A 23,387-nucleotide genomic window follows, 5' to 3' on the forward strand; every position below is an offset into this window, starting at 1 on the left:
TTGTGGTTCAGTATATTCCGGTCACCAACTCCACTCTCCACGGAACTATTCTTTGTTCCAAGCGTTGTTGTCATAATACTAAAATGTGTAAACACTTTTTTACTACAGTGGTTAGCACATTCATTCACAATTCACTCATTGATCTGTTTGTAGAGGTCAGTTCGCGCCGGCGCTGTTTGTCCAAGGCGTTTAAAACCAACACTTTGAAAGCGGAGCGCCACAGGTGAAGTACCTGGCGTTTTTTTGGCATTTGGGAGTTAGTTGACGAAACTCATTTCCTTAGGAAATGAAACGAAGTATCTTAATAGTTTATTCAGCTCTTCAAAGTTAAGAATCGCATGAGCAATACGTTTCGCAACGAATTCGAGCCAGCCGGCCTAGCCAAGGTGACAATCGCTATCGCTACGACAACGAAACGCTTTGTCTCTCTCTATCACTCTTCCATATTAGTGTGACAGTGACAGTTGCGTTTCGATCGCTACGGAACGCTAGCAGGTATTTCGTAGAAAGCATCACTCGTCTGGATCTGTCATCGAAATCTGGATTCACTGTGATTGTCTTCATCTACTTTAACACAGTCAAAATGACTATCATGCGTCGAACGAAGATATTCATGACAGTTTCTCCAAGTCGCATTTGGATAAGCTTAATATAAAAAACCTACTACCTACTTCCAAAAAAATCTCTACAAACTTTTTACAGACAGTTGCTCCATACAAAAATGAACTTTTATAGGGATCATTATTGGACGCATCTATTTCACATTTTAATGAAGGCTTTTGATGTGTATGCCGGAAATACACTATTGATATTGATGATACTGTGATGTCTATTTGGACATGCGTGAGCGCTTGAATCAAGCTACCGTGCGCCAATCAGGAATGGGGCGGGGCGCGTAACTCGGAGCGAGGGTCGTATGTAATAAACCGGTTAGTGAAATAGTGGTGGAAGAATTTCCCAACTTTTATTTTTTGTATAGGTAACTGATTGAGTTCATACTAAACGATCGGAATCATCAGGGAAAATTACGGTTAATTATAGGTAGGGGATGTGTTGCGTTGATAGGGACATACTTGTAAACCTATGTACATATAAACGAAAAATAAGTATACCTACATAAACACCCGATAATATTGCTGCTTTATAGCACAAATACATACATACGTACGTAGGTATATAGGTACAAGTCGCATTTGAGTAAATCACCAACGCAAAGTACACCTCCGATTCATTTCTCATCAAAGGTAGTTTTTTGTACGTAGTAGTAGAGCTCTAGCATAGTTATAATAAGTATGCGGTAATACCAGGTTCTTTTTTTAGCAAAACTGACATCCGATTTAAATTACACGATGCCCAAATCCAACACTGCCATTAACCATTTTAACCGCTCTGTTTTTTTCCACCACGTTACGCAATATAAGCCTCTAACGGCTTATAGTGTCGTGGGTCGAGTCGCGACCTACGAGATCGCTCCAGGAGGTAGAAAGTCGCCCACGCTGGACCCACGAAAATAACCATCGGTGTGGAACCGTGTGATTCTGTAACACATAGGTAGTTAATCGCTACTATTGACAGTGCTGGCCAATAGAATATTAACGTCCGGACCTACTGTTTTAAAGTCACTTGAAATATTATGTTCCTTGCTTAATCAACCAGGAGATCTGACCGATGGTAGGTATATGTGTAAGTAGTTTGTAGACCTGACCGGCTAGCATGAGTTTCGTTTTCGCGCGCGAGTCCATATACTCGAAGTCGCGCTAGTTGTAAGTATGAAGTCGCACGCGAGAACGCAACTCATGCTAGCCGGTCAGGTATAGGTAGGTACTACTATAGTATTTTAGGTTTCTCTACAAAAACTTCTAATATTTAATAATATCATAACCATTAAGATCCAGTGCAAAACAGTCCAAAGCCAAACTACAACTTTGAAGACTTCTGTTTACGTCGTTTACATTCATTGCCAAGAACCTGCTAATTGGGTTCAGGAAAGTGTTAAAAAAGATTTATTAGAGAATGTCTTTAGACCTTTAATTAGGTTATTATAACCTCAATTTGGACCAAAAAGCCGCGGCTAAATTAAAACAATACAAAAATGTTATTCTTGTACAAATCAGAAGTCGTTTCACGCACTTTTAATGAACTCTTTACATAAAAACAATACGATCAGCTCCCAACATTCGCCCGGAGCACATATGTGGCTCTCCTCCCTTTGATTGGCCGCCGCGTAAGCCAGTAGCGACTCCCGCACTTACATAATATACCTACGTAGGCGTAGCGGCATTCGGTAGCGGTATATAACGGAGGTCCGCCCTCTGAGGAACGAATTTGAAGAGAGAAAGGGGCACGTTGTATACATTTTTATTGATGACTAGTAGGTAGACGCTTGATTTAAAGTTAAAGTAGCACACATTATATTAGTGTACATAGTTATATTTGAAGTGGTTTACGTGTGGTACGCCCTCTGAGGTAAAAATAAAGAGAAAATGAGGAAAGTGAAACTTACGGCACCTGTTTTTATTAGAATAACGGTTGATTAATGTAAAAATGTGGGTGCGTGTATGCAGTAGGAGGATCGTGTACAACATGCAAACTTAGGTACATGCAAAAATCTCGTTAAAGCAGTAAGTATTTTATTTTAGACTTTTATCTTCTATCTGTAGGACCATTATAAAAAGGAATTTAAATATTAAATATTTCATAAACGTTAGCAATAACATACTAGAACCCCTTTATCAAAAATGGTTCCCACTGATTTACCGACCTGTTTCCAAAGCTTTATTTACTCACAACGCAAAAATAACGATATAATTCTCACCCCGACTTTAAATCCGGAACTTTATCAAGCCCGAAGGCCCGAGATCGACGCGCAGCGCCGGGGGCGATTCGAGCGAGGGCCTAATATATCAGGCTGGTGGGAATGAGAGTAGCGTAGAGACGGGTTAGGACTAAAATTATCTCTAAATATGTATAAATAAATAAAGGGAAACCCTAAAGATAACTCATCTATTAGTAAGTTTTATTGAAACTTAAGTCGACAAAAATAGGTAGGTTGTTATTTTGTCTTAAATATATACACATTGTAGGTCGCACAAAAAAACGCATTCTGATGATTCTGATGATGGAAGCCATTGAAGCATAGCTAGTTTAAAATTATACACGTTTATAATTTAAAAATATATCGTAGGTAAGTTACCTAAGTATAATGTACATGATAAATCATAACATGGCTTCTTAAACAAGGGGTTTTGTTGCTGGGTTTTTGTTAGTCTCACGTTGAAGTGGATACAAATAAATGTCTTCGCGGTATTTTAATTTAGATAGATACAAATACAACAAGAACATATTTCTTAAATGAATCTACGAGTAGATATATATTACAATTTTACGAAATTGGAAAGCAATACACAATTACACAACCGTCTACATCCACTTCATGTTATAATTATCACGAAATTATTTAAGGAAGTATGAAAAAAAAGATTAACTGCAACTTGGAAATTATACTTACCTTCATTATAGGCCAGTACAGTTCTTTATAGTATCTTTGTAAAAAACAAAATTAAACAATGGCGTCTCCACTCCCTCTCCTGTGCCAGCGCATCGCATACCGTTCCTGTGGGAACGCACGAGACATAAACTGTTTCGTTATTTCTGCTCACTGATTTGTATATTATAATTTGGCTCCGGTTTAGCGAGCGAACTTGAATTTAAATTGTTATTATTACCGTCATTATGTACTGCGCCTATATGTAATTCTTGAAAGCGATTCCGATTAAATCACGTAGCCACTAAGTTATAGATGACGTTGTAAAACCACCTTTATGGCTCCGTCTGGGCTCAAGCAATTTTCAAGAGGGAGTTGGTAACCGTGCAATGGTGGAACGAATAGAGATAAGAAGAGTTAAAGTTACTTAACTAATGTTAACAGATGAAGTAAAAAAAAATGCGCTTTAATTTGCAGATTTTCGTCGAATTTCCAGAAAAAATTAAAAGTAAACTTCCGGAAAATTAGGGCGGATTAATTGGGAAAAAAGTGAAATCTGAGCAGCTTCTGGCTACACTGTTGTCTATTCAAATAAAATGCAATATGTTACTAAATCAGTTCTAAAATACCTACCTAATTAAGTATCTTAAATGATTATAAGTATCTACTTGTATAGCTAATTAATTAATATACATGAGTTACCTACTCTTATTTGTTGTGTAGGTGTGCACGAGGCATCATCATTTTTTATTTATAAGTTGCCTACAGAAGCTGGCAATATTTATTGATAAGCATTTGTATCATTACGACAGATCTAAATTTTTGCTTAGGTACCTAACCACAGAATAAATAATAGTACTAAGTACAGAAGACTCACTCTCTAACAAAACGCGTCTGTTACGATCAGCACAGATATGGCCGCTAGGTGGCGACAGCGCCACACGCGGCTTATGGCTTTCCCCAGTGGCGGATTTCCCATAAGGCACAGTAGGCTCGAGCCTAGGGCGGCGAGATATTAGGGGCGGCAAAAAATCGCTGATGATAACAAGAAATAACACAAAATTAGGCCAGGCAACGAATTCTCAAAAAAAGGTATAGAGAGAAATGCTTGGAACACAATTTTTGACTTCGTAACTTTTTTTGAACTAGTTAAGAGGTGAACATATCAAAAGTCCCCGGCCGTAGCTAATGAGCCGGGGAAAGAGGGAGATTTGAAGGTCCCATTTTTCGGCTTTTCGCTTATACTTATCTCGGAAACTATGCGTTCTAACGACTGATGAAAGCTGATTAAATTTGCTACAAGTTTTATTAAGTACAGTTTTTCGATATCATAAGCATCAGCAATCATTGCCGTAGATAAATTACAGTTAAGTCGATCAGCTGATGCTTTTCAGCCATCTTGGCGCGAACTAAACTGCGAAATCACCGAGAAGTTTGCGAGTGTGGAGTCATACGTCAACGTCGCGATATATTCGCTCCGCGAAGTCGAGCCGCGATTCACGTGCAATAGTCTGAAGGGGGGCTTGTATAGGGCCCTCCACACTCGTGCGCGAAGCCGCGAACGAGAGTGTGGAGTCAATTTCGCAGATCTGCTACACTGTTAAAATCTTTCGGGTTCCTTTCCTCGTGATCACCGTGAATATTATTGATGGAAATTTAATGCAAAATTATAGACATTCAAGAGCGGATATCTCAAAAACTAAACAAGATACCTATCGAAAAATTCGACTGTATAAAACTTGTAGCAAATTTAATCAGCTTTCATTTTGTATAATGATCATGTCACAAGGACGCATAGTTTCTAAGATATTATAAGCGAAAAACCGAAAAATGGGACATTTAAATCAAACTCCCCACCCCCGCTCAAGGGCTACGGCCGGCGACTTTTGATATTTTCACCTCCTAACGAGTCCAAACAAAGTTACTTAGTAAAAAATGTGTCCAAGCATTTCCCTCTATACCTTTTCGTTGCCTGACCTAAATGCAGTCAGTATGATGGGTGCTGATACTGAGAAAGGGGCGGCTACAGGGTCTGAGCCTAGGGCGGCAAAGACTGCAAATCCGCCACTGGCTTTCCCCAAAATTGGGGCCGAACGGATGTACTTTTAGCTACCTGTAGCAAAGCGACGAAATCGCGGAGTGAGACACGCCTGACCTAACCATTGACGTTACATATTTTTTAAATGAGGATTACCGACTTAACGCTTGCGTTTCCAATTAAAAATATTTCTCTTGTGCTTTACCAATGCGAAATGTAAATCCTTGCACACGTATTAATTTTTAAGTTTCTCATATTTATTGTAAACAATTATTATTTGCGAGACACCTAACCTTTAAGTTCTATTATTTTCATGTTACTACAGTAAATTTGTAACATGATTCAGCTCATATTTCACATTCTATCAACGCATTCCGTCCTCATATTTTCGGGACGTCGATGTTGTGTCTCTTTCATTCCTATATCGGTTAACGGTTGAAAGATAAGGAAAGACACTCCATTGTTCCATGGAATGACACACATCTTGTTGCAATCATACCTTAGCTTTGTATTGTGTGTCGAAAGGTGTCAACCGGGATTTGTGAAGAAAATTATTCATACTTTCTTAGAAATTGTGTAATTGAAAGATTATGTGTCGATCTGTATTGAAATTATATTAAAATTATATTACAAAATTAACTTTATATTTTTAAACGCTATCTATCTAATACGGAGTAATATCTTACACAGATTTTAAAACCAAAGATGTCACTCCTGTAGGTAATAATGACATAACAGCCTGTGTGTGTGACATAATGATTTTATCACATGGGTCAATATAAATTTTGTTCTATTTTTTTATATTGATAACGGTTTAAGTTTGATTGCCCTTAATTTAAGTTGGGTGTGCGCTCAAGAATGACGTATGACCCAGTAATGAGCTATGCAGATCGGAAGAGAATCACAATCATGTTTAATATACCTATAAAAAAATTGCCACCACATAATAATCAAAACCTATTTTACACAATAAATTAACGTGATTAATTAACCGTTTATAAATACAAACACAATTAAACCATCCGTTATAGCTAATATTAACAAAGGAATTCTCGAACGCCGACAGATTCCTAGAAAGCCGAAAGCCGAATGGACACACGCTGACTAGGCTATTTCTCAATACAATAGGCTCAATGCGCATTAATAGACCGTATTTGATGCAACTATAAAGGCAGTACAGTCAGCAGCAATAGTTGCTAAGCGGGCGAGGTGTTCAAAATAATCTTGACGCGACTTTATTGTTAAGAGAATAAGAGCGCGTCAAGGTAATTATGAACACCTCGCACGCTTAGCAACTTCTGCTGCTGACTGTACAATAACGATAAATACCGCAGTTTGACAACGAGTATTCACGTCAACTACTATTGTGTGGAATAGGACCTTAGAGATTTCATATTCAGTTTTACATGTTGTTAATTAAAGAGCGATACAAGAACACTTCGAAAGGGATACATTTTATGAGTCTTTCCTAATCGTAAATATTTAAGGACTTTTAATGATATTTTTCCTCAACTGGAAAATTATATTGATCTTCTATTACACTTAAAAGTACCAACATTTTTTTGGGCTCCGCACTGCCGCTAGCTGATCTTGAGAGATTTTAATTTCGAAGTATAAAACAATCCTTGGATTGATGATTTGTTCAGACTTTTTGTAAATTAAGTAAAACTGTTTGCTTAATAACTTCTACATATCCAATGTTATATTTAGACAGTAACATGTACTCCCTGTAAGTACGTACATGAGAAATCAAAACACATTAAACATATACTCGAAATTCATTAGGTACTACTTAGTTTAAAAATTATAGTTTTGAAATTTTAAACCATGCCGTATATAGGTCTTAAAGTAAAATATTTTACTGTACCGTAATGAGTTTAGAATTTTATTAGATCGATCTTAAGCAATTTTGTTTTAGAGCCACATCACTCTTACATGATCTTACTGAAGGAGCAAACAGCTCAACAGTCATAAATTATTCCGAAATGTGCACAACAGTTGTAAACCAGGCTTCACGAAGCAGTTAACAATCGATTTAGGGCAACAAGGTTCCAACCAGGTGGTCCACGCACTAATTTAATTACCTTGTCAAACAAAGAATCTGAACCATCATTGCGCATCGGGGTTGTAAATCAATATTTACGATTGGTAAATAAAATTAAGGAACACAGTCCACGAAAAGCGGATCGAAAGCTTCACTTGTGCTTACTATAAGTACCTACGAGTACATAGTTGGATTACTCAACTCATTTCAATTCATTTTTTGTTACTATGTATAGAACTATAAGTAGTTATGTTGCTTTAGTACTACGTAGCCTAAATACACCCTTTGTGACTACAAATCCCAGTCCGGATACAGTAGATGGCAAAAGAGTAAGGCGAATAGTTGCCAGGACACTTGCTTAGAAGTTTTATATCCTGTGCTTATCTCAAATGCTGCACCACGCGCAGGCATTGGTCAGCAAACTTTACGCATTACAATATTTATGACTCAAAAGTCTTGGCTAAAACATGACGAACATACTTTAGTTATTCATACGTCCTGAATAGAGGAAAATTACCATTCAAATAACAATCGTTTCTGCTTTTTATTCCTTGTGATAAATTTTAATTGCCACCCTTTAAACCGAAGAACAACTAGTAACGTTTATAGCTCTTCCATTTAATTTTGATCCCCGGTTCAATAGTTCAATAGTTCTCGGCCATTAAAAGCAAAGACTCAATACCTTTAATAGATTACTCGTTTTTACATGTATGGGAGTGAAATCTTTTGTTCGCGAACATACCATTGCGTTGTTAATTAGTCTGCTGCAGACAATGTTGATTGCTGAAGGAGCAATAGATACTGAGTTTATTACATTTATCGGGACGCTTACTATGTTGCAACAAACGAAGGTTTTTGTAGTACTTGCCAGTGTATTGTGCATGTTGTGGAATTTTGCATTATTAACTTTGAAGTGGCACTTTTTATGTGTAATTATGACTTGAGTAAACGGATGTGTGATATTCGATACAATGTTATTAATAAGTTGTCGAACAATTAAGTTTATTGTGTAGCGAAGACTAGTAAAATGTGAGGTTTATGTAAAATAACAAAAACACACTGTTATCGTATACTGTAGCCTTAGTGTGAAATGAATTATCTCATTATTACTAGCAGATTTTACGATTCATCAACCATAAATTTAGGTTTAATAAAATATAAACGGATAAATAAAGAGTTTTCACTTTTAAAGGCATTTCAAAGGCGGTAGCGGATCTTTTAAGAGATGATTAACGCCGACATTCTTCTAAATCAGGATAAAATTAATAGAGGTTTTATTAATCATCATTAAAGTGAGTCAGAGCTTTCGAAACAAACGTTACAACCGCAAGTTTCGCTGTGACGAGTAAATTTTACGACATTATGCGTGCAAAGGATGATTACGGTATTTTGACAACAGTATTTTTTTGTACTTTTATGAGATGGTAGGTAATTTGCACGTTAAGTACGCCCGCTACCCGTTCGGTTGGATTGACCTTAGGAGGATTGGTGTTAGTTTACATGAAGCAACATGTAGCAACATGAAGGATGCCTATATTCTTGGCAGTAAGTAGAGGTACCTACTTCCTACTTACTAAAACCAGTCAAAACAGCCAAGGAATAGAACGATGACATTTAACTTTACTTACTTATTTTGAAATATATCTGTTGTTGTTGTTGTTAATTCTTGTAATTTTTGTAGTAAGTACAAATGAAATCTAAAGAAGCTAATGAGCAATTTTCTACGAAATGTCAATAGTTCAGACATTGTCTTGTGCCGTGAATCATCACGGAATATTAAGATGAGGTCGGTCAAAGACGCGATGACGATGACTCATCCCCGCATCCGTTTCGTGAAGCTATTGATTTCATCAATATACTTGTAGGGAATCTAAAAACCATGTTACGACATAGTTAATACCTAATGAATCGTGCAGGACTAGATAACGTTAACTCTATTTTATTTATTGGATGAGAATCGACTTCCAATGATTTAACTCAAGGAACACCAATAATTCTGAAAATCACGCAATATAAGAGAAGCTCCTTCGTTTAAAGCTTGTCTAAAAAGATTTCCGAATAGTTTAGTTACATGGTTTTCCTTAGCTACAAGAATACAATTTTACTTAAGTTCTGTAACTATCGCGAGGTAATAGGTATTTGTTTTGTCGTTACAAATCGTTTGGCATCAAATACTGTTTGGGGCCTAAAGGTGCCCACAGATTAACAGTCCGCCGGATGATATCGGCCTGTCAGTTAGAACAAAAAGGTGACAGCTCCGAATAGCTGACAGGCCGATACCGTTCGGCGAACTGGTAATCAGTGGGACCCTTAAGACATAGGACCAAAAAGCATCGTGATATAGGTGGCTGCAGTGCTGAATTTCACCTTGACTACTTAGTGTTCTTAGTGTATTTTTCTCTTAAATTTAAATCTAGAAATACAATTCAACGTGTTACTTCTACTTAACTTAGAAAAAGGTACCCGGAGATGCCTCATACAAACAAACCTCGAGGTAGTATTTCTTAAAGAGTAATTCGTGAGCGAATCAGATGTTTATCGACATTAAGAGCTTTTAAAAATCCCGACTGCCATAAAAGGCATATTCCGAGCTCTAGATGAGAGATTGCCGAATTTTTCACTTTTATGTAAGACGTCGACCCGACCACTGTATTTGGTGCTAAGAATTCGTGCTACCAGAGTTTTATGCGATTCCGACACAAAGTTTTTAACTGATATTTATACTCTTAGTAATCTCTAATTGTTTTAATTTGGCTTGAAAATTGTGAAATATACTTTTAACACACTTTTTTATCATATAAGAAGCTAAGTAACAGAAAAATCGCCTGATGGTAGGCAGTTACCGTTCTAGACTAGTTTATCTAACGCAACTATTAGACTTCTCATAGAGTAAATTTCGAACGATTTCTTTTAGCTGGTATGGGTCTCACTTTACACTGGTTCTCTCAAGAACTAAGACTCTAATGTACTCGCACGACTATAATGAAAATACACGGGTAGAATTGCCAGGCCCTAAAGAAAATAAGTACCTAACCCGGCTTGTCAGGAAAAAGCCTAACAAATGCCAAACTAAACATTTGAAAGACCTGGCCCAAAAATGCCAGATCCCTGATATCCACAAACGTGTAATGCAATAGGCTACATTTAGGTGCTTCCTTAAAGCAATCTTATTCGAAATTCACAGGTCACCCCAATTAGGCCTCGCAACACGACCATTAAAATGGCGAAAGTTCTGTTGGCCAATAAAAATTTACAATTCCGAAATAAACAAATAGCAGATACTAATGGCAGGCAGATACTAATCAGGCATACAAAGAAATCTACGCATGAATGCGTTCGTTACTTGTAGGTGTGTTTTGACTTTTGCGAGTTGAGTTGCTGTTTATATTTTAACGGTGACATGACGCAATGCAAGAGGCGATGCGCGTGTTCGCAGCAAAGAGCATAACGATCGTCTTTTGTTCAAGTTGGGCCGCGAGAAAATAAATAAAGTTAATCTAATTTAGTTTTCCTTGACATTTAAGCTTTGCCCCATATTTGCGACGACAACGGACTCAACGGAGTACCTATAATAGAGAATGAAAGTCAACTTTGGAATATTTGGAATGCAGTGTCAAAGTCAAAACGATTGCTTCAGTTCAATAACTACATATTTAAAATTAGTATTTTTCCGGCCGTGAATTTACTCTGGCATAACTGACAAAACTTAGCGTAGCGTTATATGCTTTATACTTTGCTTTGTTTTATTTAAGTTTTGTTGAATTGCCATAACCTTTTCGACGCCGTGTCAAACACAAAAGCTGTCACTCAGACGCCACGTCAATGAAATGTCAAAACTGAAATTGAACTTTATGCACGTAGGTCTATGTTGCTTTGTGGTCTGTGACCGATTAATCGGTCTTTGGCGTTGAACCTACGGTGCGGATATATCGGTCATTGGCGTCCAAAAGGTTAAAGTGGTAAAGTCCATTAGGCCCATTTGCACCATCCCACTAACGCGGAGTTAAGCGGTTAAACCGTTAACCTAGTGTCAAATTGTACTGGTAACCATGGTAACTCCAGGTTTGTCCGGTTAACCCCGGGTTAGTAAATGGTGCAAGTCGGCCTTAGACAACAGTCTTGTACGAAGCAAGCCATCAAATACTTCATATCCCTTTATGCGTTTTGAATACAGAGGGCCTACCGCGAACCACGTTCGACGTGTTGCCTCTCTGTCGCACTTGTAATTTCGTACGTAAGTGTAACAGGGAGGCAACATGTCGAACGTGTTTCGCGGTAGGCCCACAGGCTCCGACATACGTAAATGTCGTGTCGATGTCGCTTTCCAAGCACCGAACTAAATGTTCTAGAAAGCGCTTGCCTCAGGGTGCGGTAATGACAGAAGTCAAAAATCATCAACAACTGAACATCTTTTCAAAACAACTTATCTCCTTTATCAATAATTGTAAAACTAACCTTAATACTTGAACAGCAAGGTTGACATTTGAAGGGGCATTGAAATGGAGATGCGTGTTTTTGTTAGGAGTTTAATTGCGCGTGAGTGGATCGCACGGTAGCCGCGAGCCGGCCGTTCCCACGTGGATACGGTAAGTAATGTAAGTATGTAATGGGGAATATTTAGGGAAATTGCGAGGAAAGTAAGGAAGTCTAGAACATCATTGCTGGGTAATAGACCATGTAACTAACACTATAGCTAAAAAATAGTTTGGTTGTTAAGTCTTGGCATTTGCTAATAGGTAGATATACTCGTAAATTTGGGTACTTACTTTATTTCCAATACAAGTAACAACTGTACACACAATGTACCTAAATAAATTCAAAATGAACACATATGTAGGTGCATTTATTCTTGTGCCATTTTTCCCGAGATCACGGGGACAATGCTGCCCTCGAAACGTCAGAGGTCATTTAAAGCTTTAATATGTACTTATATTCAATTACTACGTCCCGTTAAAATAAATAATAATACGTACGTGAAAACCGTGAAAGTTTAAATCAGTGAATCGTGTAAAATACTAATAAAAACTCTATAAAAAGAGGAAAAGGCAGTTTACAAAATAATAATACACTCTTTTACAAATCGACCTAGCCTTAAACACCTTAATATTGAAATATTGCCGAGTAGGGTATAAAACATTTAATAAAGACCTAGGTACCTACCGACCTAAAAACAGATCAATTATCGTAATAAAAAAAAACTTTTATCATGACTCACCCTTACATCATTTAGAGAAAGAATAGAACGGCATCGCAATTGCAAAACAGACCAGTTTACAAATGCCATAAAAATCCACCTGTAAAATAATTTAGCTAGGACTGGTCGCTCGCCGTATTTCCCCGTCGGACTTCAAACGAAACTGGGCTTAACTGCGTATGGAGCTTAAGGATACTTATGTCATTTTTCCTTAAAACAGGAGGAGCCTACCGTGGCTACTTCATTCACTCTTGCGCACGTGGAGGGGGCTTGCCTTCCGTGTAACGTTATCAGTAGTTTCTGCACCCTCTCGGGCTCAGTCAGTTGCTAATCGCCCCTGCTCCTGAACGCACGTCTCGATTTGTCTCTTGACACTTCTTGTTTTTAGTACACTGTGTTTTTATTTCATCTTAATTAGTTTAATACGCAATAGAAAGCGATTTTTAGTTAAATCAAAGGTGAATGTGGTCGTAAATCAGTGAAAGTGTTAATACATAGTTTGCTTGTAAAACGATTAACTCGTCTTCAAGGTGCGTATTTGATACTTAGGTTAATTAAAGTTAGATTAAATAATTTGTTGAAAGTAACTTACATTAATTAAGTTTGATTGAGTGAAAGAAGCGCTGTTATATAACATATGTTTGTATTTTTATAGGCACTCTTATCTATTCCATATTCATCTATGCAAATGCGTACTTCAATAACAACAAAAGCAAATCCTACCCACATACCTACACCTATGTACCTACGTGTAAAACAAACACGATTGCATCACTGTAAACACACTTGAATTTAAACTATACAATCTTAATCTTAAGGTGTAATATTCTTTGTACGTGTCGTTTGATAAGTTATCATTGTCGCAGGCCTAGCCCCGCCCGTCGCACAAGCAAGATAGAACAGACAAAATGTTCGCAGTGATGCAAATCGACGAAGACCACACACGGGACTTCAGGCGCAAGCTGCGGCCGAAGTGCGAGTTCGTGTGCAAGTACTGCCAGCGCAGGTTCACGAAGTCCTACAACCTGATGATACACGAGCGCACGCACAAGAGTCCCGAGCTCACGTTCAGCTGTGAGGTGTGCGGGAAATCGTTCAAGCGCCAGGATAATCTACGCCAGCATAGGTAAGTGGCCAAATAACGGTGGTGCTGATAACGATTTAGAATTGGTTGGTGATGGCTTGAGAATTAGGGTGTTTTTGAAGAATATTTGTACGGAAAATCGACTTTGGTTAGTTTGCATTTTCGTCCGCAACATTGAATTAGACTTCATAAATAATTCGGGAAAATTAATGTTATTCTATTATTCCGTATGCTACCGTCTCGTAACTATTTTATTAAAGTTACATATTTATATTCTACAAATGTCTTGTAAAGAAACTAGTTTGGTTATATAAAAACATAACAATCGGATCCGTCGGCAAATATAGACCGACTTCAGAAGTGTGGTACCTAGTGTAGATTTCAGTACGATAGCTATATTTAAATATTAATTACTGCAAGATTATACTCGATAAAGATGGTCTAGCCAAGTTGACAATCGTAGATGGAAAACGCCAATCGAAACTTAAATGAAATGAAATTGTATGAAAATGCCTTTTCTTAGCATCTGTCATGATACATTTTTTCTTTTTGTTTGTTTGTCGATGTACATTGTACAATTGTCACCTTGGCTATGCCCCAAAGACAGAACATGGTTAAGATTTTTTTTTATTAAAGTTTCTGTCGAACAAAGCACAACCATAACGTACCGTCCTAGATCGCGGTTAAGTCAGGTGCCGCAAGGTCGCGGTTGCCCGTCGGCTCGCATTAGGGTCTAGCCGGTCAAGCCTACTGTTACATGGTTTCACAACCGTGATCCTTTAGGAATTAGCTTATGGTTATGGGCTCCGGTTTCCGCACTTAGAACGTAAATATTGGGCCGTTGCGCGTGAAATGTCTTGCAAGATGGTTATAAACCAATTAAATCCTAAAATTGTTAGTTAGTTATGGTCACTTTGACAAAATTTGCTTTTGGTTATTCAGCACTAAAAATATCCCACTTACACATCAGTCATGCAGGGCCTCAAACAAGGCACCGTAAATGCATTAAAGTATAAAACAGACATAAAAAACGACAACCTCCGAAACGGTAAAATTTATCAAGCAAGATAACTGAAATATGTATGTAGGTATATTATGCTAACATGAGAGATACGAAACGCTCGTGGGCTCAATTTGGGATTTATGATAAACCTTGTCTAGCGTTTTACACAACAAAGCAATCTGAATGTCACGAAAAATAAACTGCAATTAAACTATGTTCAATTTTCAAAGTCAAATTTTAAAGGTAGGTAACTCCTCTAATTAATAAAATGGTTTTAAACATCTAGAATAAAAGTAATTAAGTAGTCCTTTAACTATGACAAACTAAATAATAAATAGTGCAATTAACATTTATTGACGTAGGTACAGCTACTACTGATGGCGCTCATGTTTTAGATTTCTCGGGCCTAAGTGTAAGTATACCTAAGATATAGGAACGCTCGCTGCTGGCTGGGCTGGTTTTGTCCGGCCGACACTTAAAAAAAAACAATATCGGTTGCCTGTCAACTTTGATTCGGCAACCGCATGGGTGAATGACCTGTAATCGTAATTGGTAATGTAACGCCAACAATCTTTCTACTGTTACCAAAAACTATCCCATAGCAGGAAGTGTGCGATATGTAATTATTTCAACAAACAATCGACAGTCGGTAGCGGTACCGAGCCTAGGGCACTCACGGCGCCACGTTCACACGCCGTACGTACATGTACGTATGATGTACATCATTACGTGCTTTTAGGGTTACTCTTCCGTCAATGGTCGGAATTTTAACCGACTGACGAGGGGAGGGTATTATTTCGAGTGTCTTTGGTTCTCTGTGGAACTGGACGGATTTTGAAATCATGGAAACGTTAGTGACAATTTTTTTTTATTAACACTATAAATGTCGCAGATTTTTTATTCTCTCAGGCACTATGTTCACACGCCGTAACTAGACTCAGCTGCAAAAGCGCATGGCCACTTTAAGAATGGAATTCATTTAGACTTACTTTAAATTTAAATATCTACATTAAAGTGTTAAATCGTTAATAGACTTAAAAGGAAATCATCTAAATTATACATATTATTATAAATGTTCATTTATTAAGTTCATTAATTATGATTTTCTGGTGGTAAAATATTACCAAACTAGATAAGTTCGATTAAGGTTTATTGCAATTTATGGATCAAATATCATACATTTGATTCGTCAGTAAAATAACAACACAATAGATAACATTGTCTACCACAAAATGGCTGCACAGTATCAACTCCAACATCAGAGATAAGTTTCATAAAGTCCTGCAACACCCAATTGCAGGCTGTAAAGATTGACAAGATTATCTTCCGTCACTGAATGTAGATAAAATTCTAACAGACTATAAAATACGTAGCCCTGTGAAATTGCAGCAAATTGCGGAACTGTTAGGCGTGGTACACATTGTTCCTTGTACGGTCGGCGCATAAGCTGCAAATTATACCGTGGCAGTCACGTGTGCCGAGTCTTGCGGGCTACCGTCCGCGTTCGCACAGTTTCGGAAGCATTAGTGCCCATTAAGAACCGTTAACACACGAGCACGTCACGACTCACGACTCGAGCGTGAGCGATCTATCGACGATCTCGGTAGCGGATGCGGTACAGTGCGATGGGTCGCACGGAACGTTTTGTTTTCTCTGTCGACGGTACTTTCTAAGTGAAGCAACGCTAAGGACGCGCGAAGAACATCGCCGGTCATTAGGTCTTTTTTCCTATTTCGTCTAAGCTTCCAAGGAATGTAAACGGTTATATTGCAAGCTTAACTTGCGCAACTACAAGCCTACCGCAAATGTGTAACGCTGACATTTACCATTATCTAAACCAGAAATGGTCAGAGCATCTGAAATGGCACGCAAAGTACTTACTTTATATTCACGACTCGTCTGCTGCCGCTGGCTTATATGGATGGTATTTAGCGGAGAAAGTTTCGTAACGTCACATTGTCTCTAAGATGATATTTGCATAGGTGAGGGTCGCAACCCCGTCACTATAACTCGTCGCTACCAACACATTGTATGTTAATTGCGGGTGACAACCGCCGGTTCGCAATCTGAGTGACACGAGAGCGCCGGTCTAAACGCGGCTTTACGGCTTGACGAGTTTAATGAACCCGCGTTGACAGATACGTAGATTTTTTAATATCTTTTGTTCCTATCGGCGACAGTTGGCTTGTTTGATATTATCTACTGCCATAGACATACATCTGTTTACAGCTATAGCTTAGGATCAGTGATTTGGCAGTCAGTGCTATTAGGTACGTACTTAGAAACCTACCTTTATCCCTTTTTTATTTGCTGTATGTGTGATTCGGTTTACTCATGATGAACTTACAATACCTATACCCACGTTAGGTTAACACGGCGCACGATATTTCAAAATGGTTTAATTGCGCCCGATGCCCTACTAAGTTAGCGCAGTGAGCCATCGGCGCGCTTATCGCCCATCTTAGATCCGCCGCAATGCCCGATAGATTCATTTAATTGGCTAAATTAAAGTACAGGGCTCAGTATAAAATTATAAATTGGCGAATTACCTATATATATTTAAATATTTGAGGTACTAACTAATATGATAAATGAATTAAAACATTTTAAGCGACAAACATTCGACTAAAATATGAAAAAGAGTCTGTAAAGTAGGTGTGTAGCTACTTTAATTTTATCAATAAACATATTCAATACACATACCTACGTAGTTTACTTGAAGTAAAAATTATTCATTCATTTCAGAGAAAGAAAATATGATTGCTAAAACATCTGTTAAGATTCAAGACAAAATCCTTTAAAAAAAATGTTATAATTATTTACTTAAGACTTGGAAAAACTGTGGACTCTTGTATGAATACAGATTTACAGATGATAGTAAAATTGATGTTAATAAAATTGTTCGATTTCCATACATATAAGTAGTTTTATGTGACAATACGATCTACATTAAGTTTAATTATAAAGCAAATGTATTCGAATAGGCAGAGCTAGATTAATGCAGTACTCCCATATAAATCTAAAGCGATCTCTCGCGATTGTTCACGCCGGAGAAAAGGTGGCAATAGGGACTAATTAGTATTCCTTCTAACTATCACAGGATGTTTGAAAGGAAATAAATATACTTACGAGTACACCTACCTACTGTACCAATTATTTTAGGTATTGGCTTTGTATGTTTTCTTATAAACTAGCAATTAAGGTACCCATAATAGAAATCAAAAAGCTTATAGTAATTATTTTATTTAGGATATATGGCCTAAAGTACTAAAATATATGTTTAGTTATATTTTTAGATGTCTTACAAACAAATATTAACGATAACAAACCATCATAAATACGAGTATAATTACACAATCAGAATTTAATTTAAAATTATTCAAATTTAGATCAGAATTTGCAGCATCCTGTATAGGTACAGAAACAAAGCGCGCAGTTCCCACAGCCACATACAGGGTGCGCACGAAGTAACCCGCTCGCGCGGAAGTGGAAATGCTGTCACCTGCGCCCTTTACAGTTTACACCATTGTGGCCGTATCGGCCGATCTTAACACTTCTTCGCGCGGGATCGTGTTGAGAAAACTATTCCGAATTAGATCTGACGAAAAAAAATAACTATACTATCGGTTGATTTTTCTGCTTTGATATTTAAACCTTTAACCGCCAGAGTCTGATATATAAGACATTACATATCCAGCTCATTTCGCAACAGTCTGATAAATAAGACAAAGATCTGATTTGGTTTTTACAGCACATGTATAACTCCCGTAACTATGCCAACCTTACTGTGCGTGGTACAATTACTGTCGGTGGCGACACGAGCACGCTCGATCAAAAATTGCTGGCGGTTAAAAGGTTAATAAATAAATATTTTGGGTCAATCTTACACAGATCAACCTAGTTCCAAACAAAACAATGCATGTAATATGTATAATAAAGTGTAGAAATATGGTTGCATACTTCTAAGGTTAAATTGTACAATCAATTTCATAAATGACATACACATATGTCATACATTTAGAGCGACAAATGTGTTTTCACCTCAGCAGCTCGAACAAGGGTACTTTGCTACTTAAAAACAGTGAGCAAAATCGCATTTTGCTCACTGATAGACAAAATGAGCAAAATGCGATTTTGCTCACTCAGTGAGCAAAATGCGATTTTGCTTACTGTTTTTAAGTAGCAAAGTACCCTTGTTCGAGCTGCTGAGGTGAAAATTTAATTGTTGGTATATCTTAAGAAAACATGAGTGAATAGAGGTAAGTGATGAAGAAGGAATACATTTTTCGGGTTCTCTAATATGTTCTCACTCTCACTGCTGAGGTGAAAAATGTTGTGTACTACACCAGATCAAAGTTATTTACATCTCGTGCGCTTTTGAGTCCCTTACTACGCTCAAGATTCAAAATTAGATTCACTCGCTACGCTCGTGAATCTATTATAGAATCTTTCGCTTGCACGGGACTCAAAATAAGCACTCGAAGAAATATCAAACTTTGATCTCTTGTTGTACAAATAACTATATCGACATAGAAAGGCTATACGTAGCAGCCATATAGAGTTCCCTATTCTATACAATATAAGCTTAGGTATGTCCTAAAAATCTACCCCAGAGTTACTAAAACGTACGAAATTTTCGTAACTCAACGGAAAATTACACGAATGAGGAGAACTTCAAACTTAACCAAATTTTATCAAAATCTGCCGAAATTACATTCGACAGCAAAATAAAAATCGGCTCATTTGGTTTTATTATTTACAAAACCGGTACATTTTAAAAATAATATTGTATTAATAAATAGAAAACATAACGGTCTAAAAACAATCGCGTAAAAAAAGACAAATTTTAATCATTCTATTGTCTGAACACGACTGAGTTAATATGGATTAAAACCAACAAAAAAATTGATCATCTCACAAAGATTAAGGTGTCGAGCAACCGGCATTATGAAGAGTGAAGACATAATACCATAATCACGACCACATAATAATTATAATTACTGGCGACATATTGCTTGTTTAAAACTAAAATGTATTAAGTCAATTAACAGAAATATTTCAAATGCAACCTCAATTGTAGTTATATTAAGCCTAAAATTATATAAAGGGATTTTTTGATTTGAGGTTTTTCCGTCTAAAATGATATGCGGTTGAATGACATTTCAAAATTATATTAGCAATGTCACGTTTATTTTTACTATCTATAAAAACAGTTTGAAATTGGCCACCACTACGTGTTACACTAGCTTAGGTAATCCCTGTGTTTATTTACTAACCCCAATTATAATTATATTATACAGCCCTCCCCTTTATAAACAAATAAGTAGGTATATTGAGTAGGTATGCACTTTTACGTGTGTGTAATTTTGCGTGTAATGTTTAATATGTAATTTTGCGACGCAAAGGGACCGTAACGTGCAAAGTTTGTTGCCAAATATTTTACGACTTACTTTAGCGGACAATTTTCACGGCTTGGAATTGAGTCTTTAGCCACGGTTTAAGGGTTTAATATGAATAACGTTGGCACGTTCGACATTAATCCTTTTTAAAACGTTAAAATCCTTTTTTTTTCCATTGTTGCGGGCGGAGACAGAACGAAAATGCGTTTTAGGATCTTACTTTTTAAGGCGTAAAGACATAATCTTGTTTAAGCGACGGTTATTCTTTTTTTTAAAGTTATACTCGGAAAATCGGCAGATTAACTGAGTACCGCAAGGATGTTTAAAACGTTTTTTAGTGTTTTTGTTTTTGAGATTTACAGTGGTTTAAGATAATAATTATGTCTTTAGTATGCCGTTTTAGATGATGATGAATAAACGGTTTCTTTAGTGTTTACAAAAGATTTAACATTTTTTTTGTAAATTATGATGAATTCGTCAAAATGGCCTCCTAATAAATGTATTTTCAATTGACCAGCACCAGGGTGACCATGCGTTACAATGTGTTAGGACTTGTATTATTTAGTGGGTAAGTTTTCCCAAGCTTACGCTGGTCAATTAAGGATACATCTATAAATATCCTGTTCTAACTTACAGCACTTGGTTGCACAATTTGCACATAATTCTTCTACGCACCGGCCTAACATCTTTTTCTTCGGTGTATTATCTACTTAATTGCAATTATAACATGAAAATGTAACATTTTGTAATTGATTTAACATGTTTTTCTCAATTGTTGTAGATGTAGTCAATGCTTGTGGCGGTGAAGGAAGGAGAAAGCACGATCCAACTCAGCGGTCTCTCTTACACGATAAAGTAAGGATATTTTGATTCCTACTTTGATAACAAATAATAACAGTTATCAGAATACTCGAGAAGAGAGTTTTCAATTCAGAAACGGCATGTGTGCCAATAATTAACACTTAGTAAAAAAAAAACAGTGAAGAGGACCGCACATAAAATGTTGCTTTTAATGATCGTGCTACACAAATGCCCAAGCATTTGAATTGTATTATTAACAATATTTGTGAACTGTCCTTTTCATATGAACTTGCGACTTATCAACTGCAATAAGTTTACACGTTTCCATGAAATCGATTTTTACATATCACTTAAGTTATTTACATAGGTAACTAACATTGGTGTTATAATTATGTTTTGGATTCTTCTACTCACACACTTTAAAATTGTATATTTATCTATTTCTTGGATTAGGTGATGAACATTAAAGACAAAGATATAATACACAGTATATATCTAACAAAACTTCTTTATAATTTTTATGAAATACAACTCGACAATTGTCTAACATTACTATAGGTTTCTTTTAAATATTTATTTATGTATATCTGAGTTCAAGAGAAGAGAGTAATATATTTGACATTTTCCTTTAGTTAGTCTCTTGTCCATTATTAATATTGCTTACTTATTTGTTACAGAGAAATCCATTATAATCCAAACAAGGAGGCCGCATGTCTAAGATGGTGATTCAAGACTCATGTGTATCCGCATTAAGTAATAATCGGGATAGTCTCTACGTAACAGTATTCGTGCTTCACCATTAAATCCGCCAGGATAGAATTTTGTTATTTTTCGAATTTATCAAAAATATAAGCAAGAAAACGTATAGCTACAAGTTTTCGCAGCAAAAATCTAAATTAAGAACATTCTGGTGATCTGTAAATAGTATTTATTAGAGTAAGTGATGGTAGCATTTAAACAGCTTAATTGCTTAGCTTATTTTAATGTAAAAAAATATTTATATGATTTATTTAAAATATTGTTATGATTTTAAGCTACTAATACGTGGAACGTACTCAAATAATTTCAATTAATTATGTATTTCATATTAAAACAGATTTATTTTACAATACGAAAGTAATTTCCATGATTTCTTATTTATTAGTATTTAGTAAATAGCGTTCCATAAACTGCTTGATGTATATTTTGAGGGTTGTTCCTAATATTTAGAATGTTAGTAAAGACTACTTATAGAGTTGTTTGATCTAGATATAGCACATAAGAAAGATCTATAAATCCGAAAGTATTATGTAATCAACAATAGTTAAAAATTCTGACGCATCTCAAATCCAGATGAAAAGCTGTCATAATAACCATATAGCAAACCTTATATTTTTAAATAGTAATTAATGGCGTGCTAGCTATTTTGACGTGTAGTATCATTTCATTTGACAATTTTACTAAACCTATGGTCACCCTCGACTATGAAATGTTATAAGTTTTGTAATTTTTCAACTATTCCACTTAGATGTATATGTTATTTGAAAATTCAAAATTTTCTTTTAATGTAGAATGTTTAAGGAGAGTGTAGACAGTTAATTGGCTTTCTCAATAACTTTACCTTTATTTCGATACTTTTGCGAAATAGACTTGGTAAGGTTTTCTAAATATTATCATTTATTGTCTTTACGCACAGTATATAAATATTTTTTATATATGAAGTGTCACATGAGACACTATTTGACACTATTATATTAGAACTTTGGAAGTTAACAAATATTGTATTAATTATTGAAATAATAGTAGGGACGGTTAATAATGAAAATAATCCATGTGCCAATAATGGACAGGTCGTCTGTCTCGTAGCCATATTTTTTATAGTGTAGTTGTATAAAATAATATTTTTCGAATATGTTATTATGTATTCCAATTCATTGTAAATCGATGATAATAAAAATTCAGTAATTAAAAATGTTGTTTTCTTTATCCGCTATGATAAGTGCTTGTTACGCTTGTGTTTATTTCTTACTTAAAAGTATAAAAAATACACTTTACCTACTAAGCGGAGCAGCACCCCTAGCACATGAGTGGTGCGAAAGTATCTCGCGGCGAGATAGACTACCCGTCTTTTTCTAACCGTGTTAAGAAAAGAGGGACGGGTAGTCTATCTCGCCGCGCCAATCGTGTGCTAGCCCGGCTGAGTTTACAACTAGGTAATTGATGGGAATTCGCATGAGTGAGATGATTTTTTTTTAATCTACTATTGATGGCTATAATAGAACAGTTTTTGAAAAGCTGAGAAAGGAATGTCGCTTAATGAGTGCGAGTGGGATATAAACATGAGACCAAGTCAAATAACAT

The 23,387-nt window shown here is 36.4% G+C and overlaps 1 protein-coding gene across 4 annotated transcripts in view; it reads left to right on the forward strand.

The window, feature by feature from the left end:
- The window catches only part of LOC134654133 (protein drumstick), a 33,001-nt gene extending 10,635 nt beyond the window's left edge, over positions 1 to 22,366 (forward strand). Inside the window, exons 1-3 of one of the 4 annotated variants that reach the window (XM_063509579.1) lie at positions 12,971 to 13,290; positions 13,627 to 13,886; positions 21,725 to 22,361. In XM_063509579.1, coding sequence (XP_063365649.1) covers positions 13,669 to 13,886; positions 21,725 to 21,773 — 267 coding nt within the window. In that variant the 5' untranslated portion in view covers positions 12,971 to 13,290; positions 13,627 to 13,668 and the 3' untranslated portion in view covers positions 21,774 to 22,361. Of the gene's footprint in view, positions 1 to 12,970; positions 13,291 to 13,626; positions 13,887 to 21,027; positions 21,100 to 21,724 lie in introns of those variants that run through there. The other 3 variants (XM_063509580.1, XM_063509578.1, XM_063509582.1) reach the window with 3 other exon arrangements.
- Positions 22,367 to 23,387: the final 1,021 nt, after the last annotated feature.

Source organism: Cydia amplana, chromosome 14, assembly GCF_948474715.1.
Source record: "Cydia amplana chromosome 14, ilCydAmpl1.1, whole genome shotgun sequence".
In the NCBI taxonomy this organism is placed as follows: Eukaryota; Metazoa; Arthropoda; class Insecta; order Lepidoptera; family Tortricidae; genus Cydia; species Cydia amplana.